This window comes from Myotis myotis, unplaced genomic scaffold (assembly GCF_014108235.1).
Source record: "Myotis myotis isolate mMyoMyo1 unplaced genomic scaffold, mMyoMyo1.p scaffold_m19_p_14, whole genome shotgun sequence".
Lineage (NCBI taxonomy): Eukaryota > Metazoa > Chordata > Mammalia > Chiroptera > Vespertilionidae > Myotis > Myotis myotis.
Window position 1 is genome coordinate 13,996,540 of NW_023416318.1, and position 18,891 is coordinate 14,015,430.

At 43.4% G+C, this 18,891-nt stretch overlaps 1 protein-coding gene across 15 annotated transcripts in view; it reads left to right on the forward strand.

The window, feature by feature from the left end:
- Positions 1-18,891, forward strand: part of AAK1 (AP2 associated kinase 1) — a 140,829-nt gene that overhangs the window by 91,056 nt on the left and 30,882 nt on the right. For 8 of the 15 annotated variants that reach the window (XM_036334260.1, XM_036334265.1, XM_036334268.1 and 5 more), the window contains exons 11-16: positions 2,229-2,383; positions 3,808-4,130; positions 7,494-7,751; positions 10,447-10,679; positions 12,455-12,630; positions 17,681-17,785. In XM_036334260.1, coding sequence (XP_036190153.1) covers positions 2,229-2,383; positions 3,808-4,130; positions 7,494-7,751; positions 10,447-10,679; positions 12,455-12,630; positions 17,681-17,785 — 1,250 coding nt within the window. The remainder of the gene's footprint in view (positions 1-2,228; positions 2,384-3,807; positions 4,131-7,493; positions 7,752-10,446; positions 10,680-12,454; positions 12,631-17,680; positions 17,786-18,891) is intronic. The other 7 variants (XM_036334262.1, XM_036334273.1, XM_036334263.1 and 4 more) reach the window with 5 other exon arrangements.

Consider the following 18,891-nt stretch of genomic DNA (forward strand, 5'->3'; position numbering starts at 1 on the left):
AACCCATTGTGGCCCTCGAGTCAAAAAGTTTGCCCACCCCTGCTCTATACTCTGTACCTTAAGTGATTTGCCCAAGATCACACAGAGAGGACAACTTAGAGTCGAGTCTCCTGGTTTCTCAGTCTGTATTTTTTCGCAGCATATTGAGACCTGTTCAAACTGATAGTTCAAACATTCTGCATTTCATAAAATGGTTTCACAGTCATTGTTGCATTTGATGTTCACATCAGCCTCTGATGTAGTGTTCACATCCGCCTCATGATGTAGGTATTGTTTTCTCCATTTTACATATAAGGGACCCAAGGCTAAAAGAGGTTAATTGATATGCCCATTGTTATGCAGTTGGTAGGTAGGGAGCCTAGTGCTCAAATATAGTTTTCTTTGATTCTAAGTCCTAGTGTCTCTAAGATATTATTACCCTTAGAAGTCCACTGTGGGAGTTTTTAATATTTGTTTTTCTACTCAAGTTTGTTTAAGTTCTGACCCTTGGCTTTATCTTTCTTACACCTTTCTCAACATCTGTCCCATTTCCCTATCCACCTCCCTCCCCCAGGTTATAGCCTCCCCAAATGTGAGCGCTTTTATATTATCAGTTCTCTCCCCAGCATAAGAGCTTCTTTCTAGCACAGTGATTTTCAACCATTGTACCGCAAGAATTTTAAAAACATGTAGTACCTGACTATTTAGTCAGGGGTACTGACTCTTTTGCCTTAGATTGTCAAGTAAAAAAAAAATGACAACAGCCAACACAACAATAGCCTTCTGGTATAAATGAATCAAAATTATACCTATTTTTTAGTCAGATCGGCCAAAAACATAATATGTTTCTGGGTGTGCCACAGAATTTTAATAATTGGTTTACGTGTGTGCCATGGATGAAAAAGGCTGAAAATCATTCTCTAGCAGGATACTAGTGAAAAGCCACGGGTCCAGAATGGAATACCTTGGAGGTATGTCACAGGGAAGGACATGGGGCCAGTCGCTTTGCTTCCTGTTTTGCATTTCATGGAGGCTGTGCCAGGCATATTTTGGAAATATCCCCGAAGCTTGTTTATTTTGGCCTTAGCCTCAGTCAGCTGTCCTCCCTAAAGTACATTTTCAGAGGACAACCACTCTGATCTGAGTGGGTCGGCTCCCTGGACCGCTCTAATGAATGGAAGTCACCACCTGGGGCTTAGCACCATCATAAGAAAAGGCAGACCATACAGCAGTCCTCCCCGTATTAATGTGGATTGATTTGGCTCTGACTTAAAGAAACTCCAAAATTACAGTGGCTTCTGTAAGATAGATGTTTATTTTTTTCTTTAAGTAAATAGAGTCTGGGGTAAGTAGTTCAGGGATGATAGTGCAGTTCTGCTCCACAAAGTCCTCAGGTGCCCGGGCTTCTTCATGCTCACCACTCTGCCATCCCTCAGGCTGTGGCCATGACCTCATGGACCAATGTGGCAGCATCCCTGTTCCAAGCAGCAGGATCAAGGAATGCCCAAAGAAGAAGAGAGACAAAGGGCATGTACCAGTTATTTCTTAAGGTTTCTAGCAACTGCCACATAACGATCTGTGTATATAACACGTAAGGCCAGAACTTAGACACATGGCCACACCTGATTATAAGAGAGACTGGGCAATTTGGTTTTTACTATAGGTGACTCTATGCCAAGGTAAATATTGTATTACCATGGGGAAAAACAAATGTGTGTATTGGAGAAAATGGAGTTCCTGTCACACTCCCCAAATACTTCAAATTGAATTATTTACTTATTTCTTTTAATTGCCTTATTGGATTAATTTATTTGCATACTTTTTATAGTAGAAAGACCATTTTGACAGCTAATTCTAACCAAGTTTGAGTTCCCTCTACATCTGAAAACAACCTGCTTCAAACCCCTCTTTGCATCATCACCCAAAGTGTATTCTGGGAAATTCTAGGAAATGTTAGGTAGAAGGGCCACAAGGTCAAATAGATTTGAGAAACACTGTATTCTATAAAGTGCTTTCTTTAAGGGTCTCTATACACATGAAGGGTTCTGCTGAAATTTTAAAACATTTTCCCATGAAATCTTTATTTTATAACATCTAGTAACACAGAATGCCTGCTGGGAAATGTTGATTAAGCAAATCTAGAAGGTTGGATGAGTGTGGAGAACAAAGCTAATCCATCATGTACTCTGCCCCTCCCCCATTTTCTCACACATTAATATGAATCTTTGTTTTTTCTTTTCCTCTTCTAGACTGACAGATCCCATTCCCACCACAGAGACTTCCATTGCACCCCGCCAGAGGCCTAAAGCTGGGCAGACTCAGCCAAACCCAGGAATCCTTCCCATCCAGCCAGCCCTGACACCTCGAAAGAGGGCCACGGTTCAGCCCCCACCTCAGGCTGCAGGTACACCTCTTTGTTATCCTGGATAATGAGAAGTCTTGGAAAGCCTAATTTTGCTTCAGGAATGGAATACAGAGCTACATAAAGAACAATAGTTTTCTGCCCTGGCCAGGTGACTCGGTTGGAGTGCCATCCTGTACAGCAAAAGATTGCAGGTTTGATTCCCGTTCAGGGTACATACCTAGGTTGAGGGTTTGAGCCCTGGTCGGGGCACATACAGAAAGCAACCTATTGTTATCTCTCTCTCTCTCTCTCTCTCTCTCTCTCTCTCTCTCTCTCTGTCTCCCACTCTGTCTTCCTTTCTCTCTAAAAATCAGTTAAAAAACATATCCTCACATGAGGATTAAAAAAAGAAGAATGGTTTTCTTTAAGGACCAAGAGGTAAGCTGCCCTTGAAATTATATGGCAGGAGGCTGGTGAAAGGGGAGGCCTGTCATTGAATTCTGCAGGGGATCACCAAGACCACCGAAGCCTGTTGTCTCTATTTTTTCTAGTCCTGGCCCTAATTTTGTGCCCTGGCCCATCATCCTAGACCTACCTCTTTATTTTATATACTTTTCTTTGCCTCTAAACACCAGGACACACCTCTTTTTGACATAGAGGAATTATTTCTTTAATTCTGTCTCTTGAAGTGTCTGTCACCACTCTGTGCTTTGGTATTCTTTCTGGTGAGGTGACTAAGTTTTGTTTCATAAAGAGGACTGATCCAAATTATCAAGTAACTGAACTCAGCCATCACTTCCCTTACCAGGCAGCTGTTTTTGGTAAATTTGGTAGCCATTTACTTACAAGGCATCCAGACTGGAATTGTGCAACCTACATATAAAACATCAAAGAATGCTTTTATTCTGCAGAATGCCAACAAGTACAAAGATTGTATGTATATACATTAGCATCAAAGGCTACTTAAATTTGTAGATAATCAAGATACTGACTAAAGGAGTAATTGACTAAATGGGTTGGTGAATAAAGAAAAGCTTTTTGAAGGAGGCAAATATAGAATTGTTTGTTGAACCTTGTTTTGAAAAATATGAAGTGCAACCCAGCCAACATAGCTCAGTGGTTGACCTATGAACCAGGAGGTCACGGTCAATTCCTGGTCAGGGCACATGCCCGGGTTGTGAGCTCTATCCCCAGGTGTGGGGCATGGAGAAGACAGCCAATCAATGATTCTCTTTCATTATTGATGTTTCCATCTCTCCCTCTCTCCCTTTCCCTTCCTCTCTGAAATCAATAAAAAAATATATATTTTTAAAAGTACATAGATTAGCAAGAAGAAAGGACATTCCAGGTGCAAAGACAGTGAGGAGCACATGGATTTGGGGATTATCTGTCCACTTAGCACCCCCTCTTTCTTATGTTGGCAAGAAGGGAAGTCATTTTTGGATTAGTGTTGAGCTCTTACATGGAATTTATTCTCATTGCAGGACCCAGCAATCAGCCTGGTCTTTTAGCCAGTGTTCCCCAATCAAAAACTCAGCCCCCACCCAGCCAACCTCTACCACAGTCCCAGCCCAAGCAGCCTCAGGCTCCACCCACCCCACAACAGACGCCTTCCACTCCTGCCCAGGGTCTGCCCTCTCAGGCCCAGGCCACACCCCAGCACCAGCAGCAACTCTTCCTCAAGCAGCAGCAACAGCAGCAGCAGCAGCAGCAGCAGCAGCAGCAACAACAACAGCCACCACCACCATCACAGCAGCCAGCAGGCACATTTTACCAGCAGCAGCAGCCACAGACACAGGCTCAACAGGTAAGGTTGTCAGAGTGTGACCTTTGCATTGCATATCCCAGTCATCACTGTGAAAAGACCCTCTAGGTCAGTGGTTCTCAACTTTCCTAATGCTGCGACCCTTTAATACAGTTCTTCATGTTGTGGTGACCCCCAATTTCATTGTTACAGATTGAACATAATTAAAGCATGGTGATTAATCACAAAAACAATATGTAGTTATATATGTGTTTTCCGATGATCTTAGGCGACCCCTGTGAAAGGGTCGTTCAACCCCCAAAGGGGTCGCGACCCACAGGTTGAGAACCGCTGTTCTAGGAACAGGAAATCTGCCTTAGGAAGCCTTGGGAAGACTGATCCATTAATGACCTCATCACTGCTTCTCCTAGATGTAAATACTGTAAAGCATTGCAGAGTGGAGCAATCACAGGATCACTCTGCCCCTTTCACCTTTCTTCTCAGGCCTTGGGAATTCTTCCCCTGACTGAGGAACTTCAGGAAGGGAGCTAATTTTTAAGAACTCTTTTTTTTCCCTCTCTCTCACACACAACTACAAGACCATTATCATACTGAAACAAAATACAATAATTTCTTATCAAATATCCAGAAGTGTTTATCATGTCTCATAATTAAAGTTGGCTTGTTTGAATCAGGATCCAAAGTCCACATATTGTATTTAGTGTGATTTTTTTTCATTATATTTTCTTATATTTTTCACATATTTTACTTTGAACAGATTCATTTTATAACGAGTACTATATCTTTCATCTTTTAAGTCCCTTTTTAACCGTAGGTACCCTCTCCCTTTTTTACCCCCTTTTGTCTTTTTTTTTTTTTTAAAGAAACTGGGTCACTTGTCCTGTAGAATTTTCCACATTCTGGATTTGGTTGATGGCATCCCTGTGGTGATGTTTAATATGTTTCTCCATCCCCTGTGTAAACTGGTAATTTCCCGAGGCTTGCTCAGTATTCCATTCAGTTTGATTGTTCTTTGTTTTTCTGGTTATATCACAGCAGGGGCATATAATGTCTGGTTGTCCTCTCTTTTAATAATATTAAGATTAATAAGTGGGTTTGGTGTTGTCCATTTGATCCATTCATTTGATGTTCCCCATCAGCTTAGCAGTCATTGCTAATCATTTCCTAAGTCTATTAATTCATTAGGGATGGCAAAATGGTAATATTCTAGCATTTCCTCTTCATTTAAGGGCTGGAATTTATCTATAAAGAATTTTTTTCATCAACTATTTTATTACCCTAAGGTATTGTTTGTGCAGAAAAGGCAGAAAAATTTATGATTCTTTTCCTGTTTTTACCAGTTTTAGAATGAGTTTGTTCTAAGTATCATCCAAAGGTGAATAATGAGGTTTTTGTTTTAGTATCATTAGGAACTTGTGGATCTTAACATATTTGATATGTGTCCATACATTGTAGTTTTTAAAATTTTGTTTATTTTGATGCTCAAAGCATTCCAACTTTGTCCGGTGAAAGTCTTCAAATTGGCTCCTAGATCCTTCAGCTGGGACTCCAGTAGTCTTTATGGTTTCCTTGTTATTCATTGTAACAAGCTGTTCCAGGCTCATTCTACCTGAAATCAGCCCATTTCTCTAAAGAGCTTCATTTCCTTTTCATGGAAATGGTCTTTAGAGACCACATTTTTGGTGCTAAGGATACTCATTTGCTAATGGGTTAGTTATTGTTTTTAGACCTTTTTAATGGACAGTAGTTAGGAAATAAATTTTGTTTTCTTAATAGAATATATACCATGAATTCAAATTTATATTCCTAATTCAGATGTATAATTACAGGATTTTTGTTTAACTTCTTAGATTTTATATTTGTACTAGAGGTCCGGTGCACAGATTTGTGCACATTGAAAGCAAATTAATTAGAAGAAATATTTTAGAAGCTGTGGAGGGACTGTGGGAGGTTGGCATATCCGGCCAGTCTGGCCCAGTCCTGATTGGCCTGACCATAGCAGCAAGCTAACCTACCGGTTGGGGCATCTGCCCCCTGGTGGTCAGTGCACTGTCATAGCAACTGGTCGAAGGGTTGGAGAGACAATTAGCATATTAAGCTTTATATATATATATATATTTTTTTTTCTAATTGAAGTCTTGATTCCTAATAACATTAACATAATTACTTATTTGATTTATAGTTTCAAGAAAACAATACTAATAGGATTACTGAAAATAGTTTAAGATTTCTTTGCCTTCTTTACCCTTAGAATGTTTAGCATATTATTTTCTAGGGAGTTTGGCTATTAATTTGACACATGGGTTTCTTTGCTTCATTTTGCTTTTGATTTTTAGTTATTGACTTTTAAATTTTGTTTTAATTTTGTTTTGCAAACATGTAAAATATTTACATAGTTTCAAAGTTAAATCCGCAAAATTCTGTCCCTTCCATCCCTTATATAGAGGTAGTCCTCATTCCTGTTTATAACTAGAGAGTTGGGTATATAGGATAGTTTATTCAATCAGTCTCCTGTTGATAGACTTTTGGTTGTTTCCAGCATTTCACGGTTATAAATAGGCAACTATTTACTGACATCTGCTTCTTTGCTAACCCTTTAACTTTACCTCATTAGGCAAACAATATCCTGTCAATTAGCTCTATAATGAAGTAAAGCTATTTAGGATGTTAAGAGACAAGATCTTGGAGTTTTGTTCATCAGTAGGCCCTTGTTTGAGCTCTATTTGTGTGCCTAGCACATGGTCCTTAGTGGGTAGGAGAAAGACAGAAAAGAAGTTTCTCTATTTTTTGGATGCCTTATAAGAGAATATAACTTGACACAATTCATTACCAATATATAATAAAATGTCATTAAGTGTAATAATCTGAATATTTTGAATGGTTAAAGTTGGAGAGTTAGTAAAGATAGAGCTAGTGGGAAATAATTTTCAGAAAGAGATGGCCTTAATAGTTGGGTTAACATTTAGGGGTTTTTTTGTTTGTTTTATTTTCAGTGCCGTCATTGCTTCATCCTGTTCATCTAGGGAAGAATTTTAATCGTGGCTACTTCTAAATCCCTTTAAGAGGAGAATTACTTCTGTGATTGGGAGATCATTTATTAGCTTCTGTTACACTCCCATGTATGGAGTCACAGATGTGTAGTGAGATGGACACCCTCAGGCGTGGCATAGAAGCCCACATGGGAGCTGGTCTGCAGTACAGGAGGCAGCATAGTGTAGTGGATGGAGCCTGGCAGTGTAAGGTGCTGCTCTGTTTGTTTTAATGTCTTCAGGTTCCCCTCAGGAGTTTCAGGCCAAGTTACAAGACTTCTGCCTTCCTTTGCCTTTGGCTTCATCACTGGTCTTAGTTGTTACTGCGACAGGTTTTTATTTACCTCCTCATTTCTTGCTCCTTTCTCCTGCTTAGTTTCAGGCAGTACACCCAGCAGCCCAGCAACCAGCAATTGCCCAGTTCCCTGTGGTGTCCCAAGGAAGCTCTCAACAGCAGCTGATACAGAACTTTTACCAGCAGCAGCAGCAGCAGCAGCAGGCCACAAACCTGCATCAGCAACAGCTGCTGACTCAGCAGGCTGCTGTGCAGCAGAAGCCTGCTGTAGCAGCCGGACAGCAGCCCCAGGCTCAGCCAGCTGCAGCTCCGCAGCAGTCCCCTGCCCAGGAGCCAGTGGTAAGAATCAGCCAGGACTCGGAGAGCAAAAGAAGAGGAGAATGCAGTGAGGGCTTGGGAAACAGGCTGTAGCAGCTGGGTGTTGGCCTCTGGCCTAGAACTAGGCTGATTCCCCACCCTGTGATTAAAATATTTGATCTTTTCTTGAGATAGTCAAGAACAGGATGAGGTAATCCGTCAATGGTAGAGGTTTTTTAAAAAATAACTCTAGGCTACTGATGAAGGTTTAATTTATTACTTTGAAATTAGGATGGCAGAAAGAGCTGTTCATTTTCTCTTGTGTTGAGCAGCCAAGGACCTAGGTAGGATTAGAATTAATCCCTTTCCCTTCTTCAAGGGGCAGCTTGGCCATTATGGCCTTTTCTGTCTTTGGAGGTTCATACGAACCCCCACATTTACCCTGAGTTCTGACAGTGTTGTGTTTATTCTTTGTCTTGGACGACATTATTGGCCACCTCAATCGAGTGTACCATACAGCACCCTTCAAGGGGGCCTGCATGCCTGGGACCATTTGCCATGGCTTAATCCCTTTGGACACCAGAGTACCTAAGTATTGTTCGAGCCCAATTGTCAGTATAGAAATTGAGCATGTCTACTTTTAGATAATGTCTGAATATAGCATCCGAATCACTACATCCTCTCCTGATAGACCTCTACTGTTTCAACATCCTCAAACACATTGTGTTTTGGCCTTTAATAAATGCCTTTAATTTTGTACTCACAGTTTTCTGAGTGATAGTGATAGATAATCTTATAGTGATAGAAAAAGACATTTTACATACCCAGCCAATAGAATATATCAGCTACTGTCTTATTCCCAGGGAAGTCTAACTACTAGATGAATGATAGGAAACCATCTTTTTGAGGACTGAATTCTACTAGAGTTTTGTGGCCCATCTTAAACCAGAAAACCTACATTGCTTCCAAAGGAAGCAGTGCCGTAAATAGATTTTCTTCTTTAAGTCTCAGCTAAGTGTGTGTTCAGTGTCTTTACACCTTGGTTTCTGAAACAACTCTAGTCTTCCCACAGGAGTGAAGTAGATAGCTACTCTCTGTATTTTTAATAAGAGATAAAGTTCCTCCTGTTAAATGAAAAAGGGCTTTTAAAAAAATTACCATATGATGTAGCTAATTGAGATCTTCTTTCTTTTTTTAAATATATATTTTTTATTGATTTCAGAGAGGAAGGGAGAGAGAAATATCAGTGATGAGAGAGAATCATGGATTGGCTGCCTCCTGCACGCCCCCTACTGGGGGAGGGGTCAAGTCCGCAACCCGGGCATGTGCCCTTGTCTGAAATCGAACCTGAGACCCTTTTGTCCGCAGGCCAATGCTCTATCCACTGAGCCAAACTGGCTAGGGCGCTAATTGAGATCTTAATTATCTAGTCCAGTCCCCTCACTTAATGGAATTGGAAACTGAGGCCCAGCATAGAAAGTCATTACCTAAGACACACAGACTGATAGCAGCAGAGCTGGGACCAGAACAGAGAGTCCTGATCTGTGTTCAGGATGATAATAATAGATGCTTATCTGGGGGGATGAGATGATAAACTTCCTGCAGGCCACACTTCTTATGAGGTTCTCTCTGCTTTCCCCAGACAAAAGTATCCACTCTCTTGGGAATGAATTGTGAAATTTCTCCATGTTCCTTGGATTAAAAAAAATGCTTTGTTTAGTGGTAGTTGGTTAAGGGGGTGGCGAGGGAACAGGAGCAGAACATGCTTGTGCCAGGAGCTGGAGAGCTTTCCAGCTTTGACCATCTCTTTCCTAATGACTCTTGGCAGAACTTACCTAGAGAAGCAGGTGAGTGAATGTAAAGTACACACTGCAGCCCTAGCCGGTTTGGCTCAGTGGATAGAGCTTCAGCCTGTGGACTGAAGGGTCCCAGGTTCGATTTCAATCAAGGGAACATGCCCGGGTTGTAGGCTTGATCCCCAGTAGAAGGCATGCAGGAGGCAGCTGATCAATGATTCTCTCTCATCATTGATATTTCTATCTCTCTCTTCCTCTCCCTTCCTCTCTAAAATCAATAAAAATATATTAAAACAAAAATATACATTGCAGCCCTCTTAAAGCAATAATCTACAAAGGGAAATGGTTGTATGCCATAGATGTTTGTGGCCGTCTTATTTAAAATGGCCAAAAGAATGGCCATTTTAAATTGTTCAATAACCAAAAACAATAAATAACCCAACTGCAGCCATTAAAAATCAGAATAGCTTCTGTAGTCTTATGCTTTGGGCTAATTTGCATATGGTTACCCTGTACATTGTCATTGATGAAGATTGAAATATATATTCTATATAATAAAAGGCTAATATGCAAATTGTCCCCTTGACCGGGAATTCATCCAGGAGTTCAACCAGGAGGCGGGGCTGGCTGGCTAACAACCGTGGCCCCTCCTCCCAGCCGGCCTGGCCCGATGGGGGTGGGCCAGCCGGACCCCACTCGAGCACGAATTCGTGTGCTGTGTCTCTAGTATGTGTGTGTGTACACACGAGATAAATACCATATTGGTATCAGTCCCAAAGTTGCAGTTCAGGTTGTGAAAGCCCAGTGGTTTTTTTTTCAGGATGTTATTATTAAACTCAGCCATTTAAATTCTATGTTAGCTCTTGTGGCATTTTTTTGTTATGCTAATCTGTTTGTTGTTTTTTCCTTTGTTTTGGAACATTTTTCATTTCTCTTCCTAGCAGATACAAGCCCCAGTAAGACAACAGCCAACAGTTCAGACAACCCCACCTCCTACCGTCCAGGGACAGAAACTCGGATCTCTCACTCCTCCATCATCCCCCAAGACCCAACGTGCTGGACACAGGCGGATTCTCAGTGACGTAACCCACAGTGCAGTCTTTGGGGTCCCTGCCAGCAAATCAACCCAGCTGCTCCAGGCAGCTGCAGCTGAGGCCAGTCTCAATAAGTCCAAGTATGTGATGCTTCTCCTTTATTCTTCTTACTTTACTTTGTGGGCAAGGTCTGCTGTGGGCCGTTACTGTGTGATTCTTTGCATATGTTTGTGTGTAGATGTATATGCAGTGGTATGCATCTGTGTTTAATAAGAAACTGAATTTGCCTGTAGTGCATAAACCATACTGATCTTAAGAAATAATTTCCTATTTGTGTCACTGGTTCCATTCTCTCATCTAGTCCATATTTTCACAGAGTATTTTCTAAACCAGCCGTGGGCAAACTACGGCCCGTGGGCCGGATCCAGCCCTTTTGAAATGAATAAAACTATTGAAAAAAAAGACCGTACCCTTTTATGTAATGATGTTTACTTTGAATTTATATTAGTTCACACAAACACTCCATCCATGCTTTTGTTCCGGCCCTCTGGTCCAGTTTAAGAACCCCTTGTGGCCCTCGAGTCAAAAAGTTTGCCCACCCCTGTTCTAAACTCTTGATCTGACCAAGTTTTCATGCTGAAAATCTTTCATCTCCCCCCGCCCCCCCCCCCGCCCCAACACCCCTCAGGTTGCCTGTGGGATACTATCTGAACTCATTGGTTAACAGACAAAAGACCTATTGCATCACATTGGTGGACTTGTCATTCTCCATCTTCACAAGCGCTTTGTTCAGCCTAGGACAGTGATGGCGAACCTTTTGAGCTCAGTGTGTCAGCATTTTGAAAAACCCTAACTTAACTCTGGTGCTGTGTCACATATAGAAATTTTTTGATATTTGCAACCATAGTAAAACAAAGATTTATATTTTTGATATTTATTTTATATATTTAAATGCCATTTAACAAAGAAAAATCAACCAAAAAAATGAGTTCACGTGTCACCTCTGACATGCGTGTCATAGGTTCGCCATCACTGGCCTAGGCCCTCTCCCTTAACTGCACTGTTCTCCTTGTCCACCAAGGAGGTGCTTATCTATTCATCAAGATCAATGTCAGAGGCCACCTCTCCTTTAAACCTTCCTCTGGTGTCATTTATAATTTGTTGTGCACGTATCCCATTGTATTATCATTATTTATGCGTATGTCTATATGAGTATCTCATCTAGTTGACTTAGCCTGAGAGTTCCTCCAAGACAAGGATTATATCTTAACCAACCTTTGCAAATCCAGTGACTGGCTCTGGGTCTGATACAAAGTAGATGTAGATTGCAATGAATGTTTGTGGAGTAAATGCAATTTCAGGCCCTCAGCTTTCTTGGAACCATATACTCTAAAGTTAAAAATCTTTAACTCATTAGCTAAATGCAAAGGGCATCAAGAGAGACTTAGAATAAAATTAAGTAATGGTACCTAGAAGCACAAGATAGTGGTCTTTATTTCTCTTTAACTGTGATAGGTGACCATAGTTGTATGCATGCTAGATCCAACAGATGGGAGGCAGCTTGAACAGGCATCAGTCCCAGCCCTCCGGGGTCCATTATTGTGGGTTATAGTGGGCGCTGTAAGCTACACAATAGGTTGCTTTGGAATCTTGAATTGAAAGGACTTGCAGGCGAGACCAAAAATCTAAGGAAGAGATTAAAGAAGTAGTGGGAGATAGTGAATCATTAAGAAAATGGAAACATTTATTTTACACAGTGGAAAGGGATCTATAGCGACTGTCCAGTTGCCGTGGAAAGCCCTTTTAGAAAACCACTGTGGAAAATAATGGTTTGACTCGGAAAAGAATTTGCTCTTGAAACAAAGAGAAAATAGGTTGAACCTTTTTAACTTTTATATGTCTTCTTATTTCGTGGGGGTGGGAACTTACCTAGGTCTGCAACCACCACTCCATCAGGCTCTCCTCGGACTTCCCAGCAAAACGTTTATAATCCTTCAGAAGGTTCTACGTGGAATCCCTTTGATGATGACAATTTCTCCAAACTCACAGCTGAAGAACTGCTAAATAAGGACTTTGCCAAGCTGGGGGAAGGTGAGTAATTGGTGTCTTTGTGATTCTTGAAACCTTATTCTAGAGGAGTATACATGTAAAAATGTAGATTTGGGGCCCTGGCTGGTGTGGCTAAGTGGATAGAGCATTGGCCCATGGACCGAAGGGTCTTGGGTTCATTCCTGGTCAAGGGCATGTACCTGGGTTGCAGGTTTGGGCCCCGTCAGGGCACATGCGGGAGGCAACTGATCAGTGTTTCTTGCTCTCCCCCTCCTTTCCATTCTCTCTAAAATCAGTGGCAAAAAATATCCTTGGGTGAGGACTAAAAAAAAAAAAAAATGTAGGATTGGGCCCCACAAAGGTTTGATTTTTTTTTTTCAATTTCTTTTTTTTTATTCAAGTATAGTTGGTATACAATCTTGTATTGGTTATGTTAGTTTCAGGTGCACAATATAGTGATTTGACATTTTATATCTTACAATGTGATTTTGAAGTATGAGTACAAATCAATTTGTATTTTACTGGAGCACTGAAGTCTTCATCCTCAGGAAATCCCAGTCTCCTATAGGTGGTGGCAAGGAGAAGGGAAAACTTTTAGGAAAGATTGGATAGCATAGATTGGGATGAGAATGTCATACCTGGTCATTTCTTGTAGGAATATGATGGTTCCCTTGTCCTAAGGGGATTTATTGTCCCAGAAAATTATAAGTGCTTACCCATGAGAGAGTGCCCTAATAGAGAAACTAATTCTTTGACTATGATCAGAGTTCTATATTACTGAGGAGATCAAATAAATAGAAGGTGCCTTTCTGCTTGCAAACCCACAGTCTAATTTGGAAGGCAGGAGACACACATGCACACACACACTTTGGAAAACAACAATTCTACAGTTCAAAGAGTATCTCAGGGTAAAGGAATGAACAGAACCAAGAGAATTTATTTTTTTATTTATTTTTTTAATATATATTTTTATTGATTTTTTACAGAGAGGAAGGGATAGGGATAGAGAGTTAGAGACATCGATGAGAGAGAAACATCGACCAGCTGCCTCCTGCACGCCTCCTACTGGGGATGTGCCTGCAACCAAGGTACATGCCCTTGACCGGAATTGAACCTGGGACCCTTTAGTCCGTAGCCAACGCTCTATCCACCGAGCTAAACCGGTTTTGGCAGAACCAAGAGAATTTAGAGCAAACATTTTAACTATTTGAATAATAGTTTAACTGTTATTTTATAGATATCTTTTTAAAATTTGTATTGCTTTCTTGCCTTTTCACACAGAAGATAGAGCATAGGATTTAACTTTCTTTGATGATTCATTGTCAAATTATTTCATTGTTATGTGTGTCAGTTATTGTTCTAGACCAGGGGTGGGCAAACTTTTTGACTCGAGGGCCACAAGGGGTTCTTAAACTGGATCGGAGGGCTGGAACAAAAGCATGGATGTGAGGGCTGGAACAAAAGCATTAGTTTGTGTGAACTAATATAAATTCAAAGTAATCATCCTATCTAATAAAAGAGAAACATGGTAATTGGCGTACGACCGCTACCCTTCCCATTGGCTAATCAGGGTGATATGCAAATTAACTGCCAGCCAAGATGGCGGCCAGCAGCCAGGCAGCTTGAAACTAACATGAGGCTTGCTAGCTTCAGTGACGGAGGACTCCAACGTTCCCCGCCTGCCTTGCCGGCCTCTGAGCCTGCAGTTTGAAACATAGTTACAAATATAGAAGCTAAACAAAACCCCAGAAACCTGCTTTCAGCGAGCTGGGATCTCAGAGCTGGAGTTATACGTTGTTTCGATTATAGAACCGAAACAAACCAGATACCTGCTTTCAGGAGTGGAGGCCTAAGAGCTGGAGCCTCAGAGCTAAAGCTGGCCCAGAATAAAAAAGAAAAAAAGGAGCAGTTGGGAGCTTCAGTCCCAGCCTGAAACAGCCCTCAGCCCCTCACCCAGACTGGCCAGGCACCCCAGTGGGGACCCCCACCCTGAATGGTATGTGACCAGCTGCAAACAGCCATCATCCCCTCACCCAGGCTGGCCAGGCACCCCAGTGGGGACCCCTACCCTGAATGGTATGTGACCAGCTGCAAACAGCCATCATCCCCTCACCCAGGCTGGCCAGGCACCCCAGTGGGGACCCCCACCCTGATCCAGGACACCCTTCAGGGCAAACCAGCCAGCCCCCACACGTGCACCAGGCCTCTATATCCTATATAGTAAAAGGGTAATATGCCTCCCGGCACCGGGATCAGTGGAGCCGCGAGGCCTCCTGGCACCGGGATCAGCGTGACAGGGGGCAGCGCCCAAACCCCCTGATCGCCCTGTGGCTCTGTGTGTGACAGGGGGTGGGGCCACAACCTCCCTATCGGCCCTGCTCTGTTCGTGACAGGGGAAGGTGCCCCAATCCCCTGATCAGCCCTGCTCTGTGCCTGATGGGGGGAGCTCCCCAACCCCCTGATTGCCCTGCGGCTCTGTGTGACAGGGTGCAGTGCCCCAACCCCCCCCCCCCCCCCCCACGGGCCCTGCTCTGTGTGTGATGGGGTAGAGCCATAACCTCCCCATCTGCCCTGCCCTGAGTGTGACAGTGGCGGCACCTCAACCCCCTGATCGGCCCTGCTCTGTGTGTGACAGGGGGTGGTGCCCCAACTCCCCTATCGGCCCTACTCTGTGAGTGACAGGGGGGAGCTCCGCAACCCCCTGATGGGCCCTGCTCTGTGCATGACATGGGGGAGCTCCCCAACCCCCTGATTGACCCTGCTTTGTGCATGACAGGGTAAGGAGCCCCAACCCCCCTGATGGGCCCTGCTCTGTGAGTGACAGGGGGTGGCGCCGCAACCTCCCCATCGACCCTGCCTTGAGTGTGACAGGGGGCGGTGCCCCAACCCCCCAATCAGCCCTACCCTGAGCGTGACTGAGGGTGGCATCGCAACCTCCCGATCCGCCCTGCTCTGTGCATGACAGGGGGCGGCGCCCCAACTCCCCAATCGGCCCTGCTCTGAGCCCGACCAGGGGCTGCACCTAGGGATTGGGCCTGCCCTCTGCCACCCGGGAGCAGGCCTAAGCCAGCAGGTCGTTATCTCCCGAGGGGTCCCAGACTGGGAGAGGGCACAGGCCGGGCTGAGGGACCCCGCCTTCCCCCCGAGTGCACAAATTTTTGTGCACCGGGCCTCTAGTCATTACATAAAAGGGTACGGTCTTTTTTTTTTTTTTTTTTTTTTTTAGTTTTATTCATTTCAAATGGCCCGGATCCGGCCCACAGGCCGTAGTTTGCCCACGGCTGTTCTAGACTATAAAAGAAATACCTTTAGGACTCTTGAAAACTATAGTATTTTTGCATTCAAGTAAGTGACCTGCCCAAGTTTTTAAATTTTTTAAAATAAGTTTTTTGTTGTTGGTGGTAGTTCTTTAAAATTGATTTTAGAGCAAGGAAGGGGGGGGGGGAGAGATAGAGAGAGAAAGAAACATTGATGTGTGAGAGAAACATCGATTGATTGCCTTCTGTACATGCCCCAATCAGAGATCGAATGGGCATGCAACCTGGGCATGTGCCCTGCTCGGGAATCCAACCCCCCACCTTTTGGTATACAAGGCAATTCCAACCACCTGAGCCAGGCCCCAAGTTTTTTTTTAATTCTTGTGTCTATTTTGAATACTTTTCTGCCTCTCTTGTTCGGCTGTTGGCTTTTACATGAAGCTGCTGCATTGTGCCTGTCCCTCACAGCCTCTCACTATTGCCATCTCCATCACTCCCTCTTCTCATTTGCTTTCCTAAACTGCTTGCAACAGATCATTAAACTCATTACAATTATATAAAAACTAGGGGCCCAGTGCACAAATTTGTGCACTTTGAAAGGAACTGTGGGCCGCAAGGCTGCAGTGGGCACAGGGGTGGGTCTCATCTTCCGTGCTTCTGCCTGGCCCCTCCTGCCACAGCCCCGGCCCTCTGTCTGCTGGCAGCCCCACTCCCGCTGCTCCCACGTGCTGATGGTGCCAGCCCAGCGCTGCTCGCACCTGCTAACGGTGTGGAGCGATTAGGGCCAGCGCCAGCAGCAGGTGCAAGGGGTGGCTGCCACCCCGATCACCCCTTAGAAGCAGGGAGCAGTGGAGAAGCCCTAAGGGGTGATCGGGGCTGGCAGCCACTGCTTGCACCCGCTGATGGTGCCAAGTGATCAGGACCTGTGCCAGGTGCCAGCAGCAGGTGTGAGCACCCGGCGGAACCATGGTGCGTGGGAGCAAAGGATTTTCAGTAACCACCAGAAGCTCGTCCTGATGACAGTGACCAGCGCCCCGCCTTGGCCTGGCGCCCCTCGCCCACCTGCTTCACCATCCTGCCGCAGCTGATGCCCGCCATGTTCCACATGTGCCCCCTGGTCAGCACACGTCACAGCGACCAGTTTTTCAGTTGTTCTATATATAAATAAATAGATTGAGTGAGGGCTGGAGGTATTCTGTTTGAGTGCTGTGCTTTGGCTTTGGGGCTTTGGCTCTAGCTATCTCTTTTGCTATTATTTATTTTTATTTTTAATTGTGGTAAAATGTACATAACAGAAATTACCATCTTAACCATTTTAAATATATATATATGTGTATATTTTATTGATTTCAGAAAGGAAGGGCGAGAGAGAGAGATAGAAACATCAATGATGAGAGAGAACCATTGATTGGCTGCCTCCTGCATGCCCCCTACAGGGATCAAGCCTGCAACCTTGCCATGTGCCCCTGACTGGAATTGAACCCGGGACCCTTCAGTCTACAGGCCAACACTCTATCCACTGATCCAAACTGACTAGGGCTTAATCATTTTTAAGTGTACAGATCAGTAGTGTTAATTACATTTGCATTGTGGTGCAGCCACTCTTTCCCTCTTGCAAAACTGATGTGCTCTCTTTTTTGATTCTTAAAACCTCCTTCCATTTCTCAGTTGTTCTCTCAGCTGCTGTAGTGACTACAGAAGGACCTCTGAATGGCTGAGGTGTCACCATAACGCAGAAAAAAAGGAATGAAGTCTAGAAGTCAGTGCAGAAAGTGCACTGGGGATGTGTTCTGTGATTCTGCTGGCGTGAACTGAATGGTGTTTTGTCCCTCCAGGCAAACATCCTGAGAAGCTTGGAGGCTCAGCTGAGAGTTTGATCCCAGGCTTTCAATCAACCCAAAGTGATGCTTTTGCCTCTTCTTCGTTTTCTGCTGGAAATGGTTAGTATGGCAAGCACCTGAAATGCAAACTCACTCTTGTCACCTTCACACTGTTTTCCACTTCACAGATAACTCTAGCATACCAATGAGCCCAAAATCCTGGTGGTAACTTAATATTTTCCTTTATTCCAGAGATTTCCAATAAAAAAGATAGGGATAAAGAAAGATGTAGAGTCACTTTCAATTAAAATGACAGGATGATCTGGAAGTAATATATAGGATTTGTTCTATCTAGTCCATGGACATGTTTTAAGCAAATATTTCTAAATTTGAGGAACATCACCCTGAGACTCTGCTGAGCTATGTATTTTTTGTTTGTTTTGTTAATCCTCACCCAAGGATATTTTTTCCATTGATTTTTAGAGGTTGGAAGGGAGGGAAGGAAGGAAAGAAAGGGAGAGAAACAGCAATGTGAGAGAGACACACTGATTGGTTGCCTCCTGTATGGGCCCCAACTGGGTCTGGGGATCGATCCTGCAACCCAGGTACATGCCCTTGACTGGGAATTGAACCCACGACCCTTCAGTGTACAGGCCAGTGCTCCAACCACTGAGCCACACCCGGCTGGGCATCACAAACTGAATATTAAAATGCATCGTAAACAATGGTTAAGTAGAAACAAGGAGACCTGGGTTCTGATCCTAGGTTTGCTGATGCACCTCTGGCTAATCTCTTCTTCTGGGCTTTATTTCCTTTTCTGAAAAATAAGAAAATTGTGCTAGAAAATCCTAAGATCTCTTCAAACTCTGATATCCCATAGGGTGCATAGATTTCTGTAAATCTGTAAGTTTGTCAACTATAGAATGAATGCCAGTAGTATGTAAGATGCAGTCTAGAGATTAGGGGTTGTCTAACCTTGCAGGAGTCAAGAAGTCTGTCTCCTCCTGTCTGTCTGCCTAGCACTATATTAGACATTTGGTGATACAACAACCTCAAGAGGGTAATGGTTACATAGGAAGTACCTATATATATATGCTAGATTACAAAATAGATAATGTTTGTTTACATGCCAAAATGTGCAATATGGACAGTAATTGCTGTACAAATTCTGAAAAAGATCACCGTGGGTTTCCACAAAGGGAAAAGTGGAATTTCAGATGTGTGCA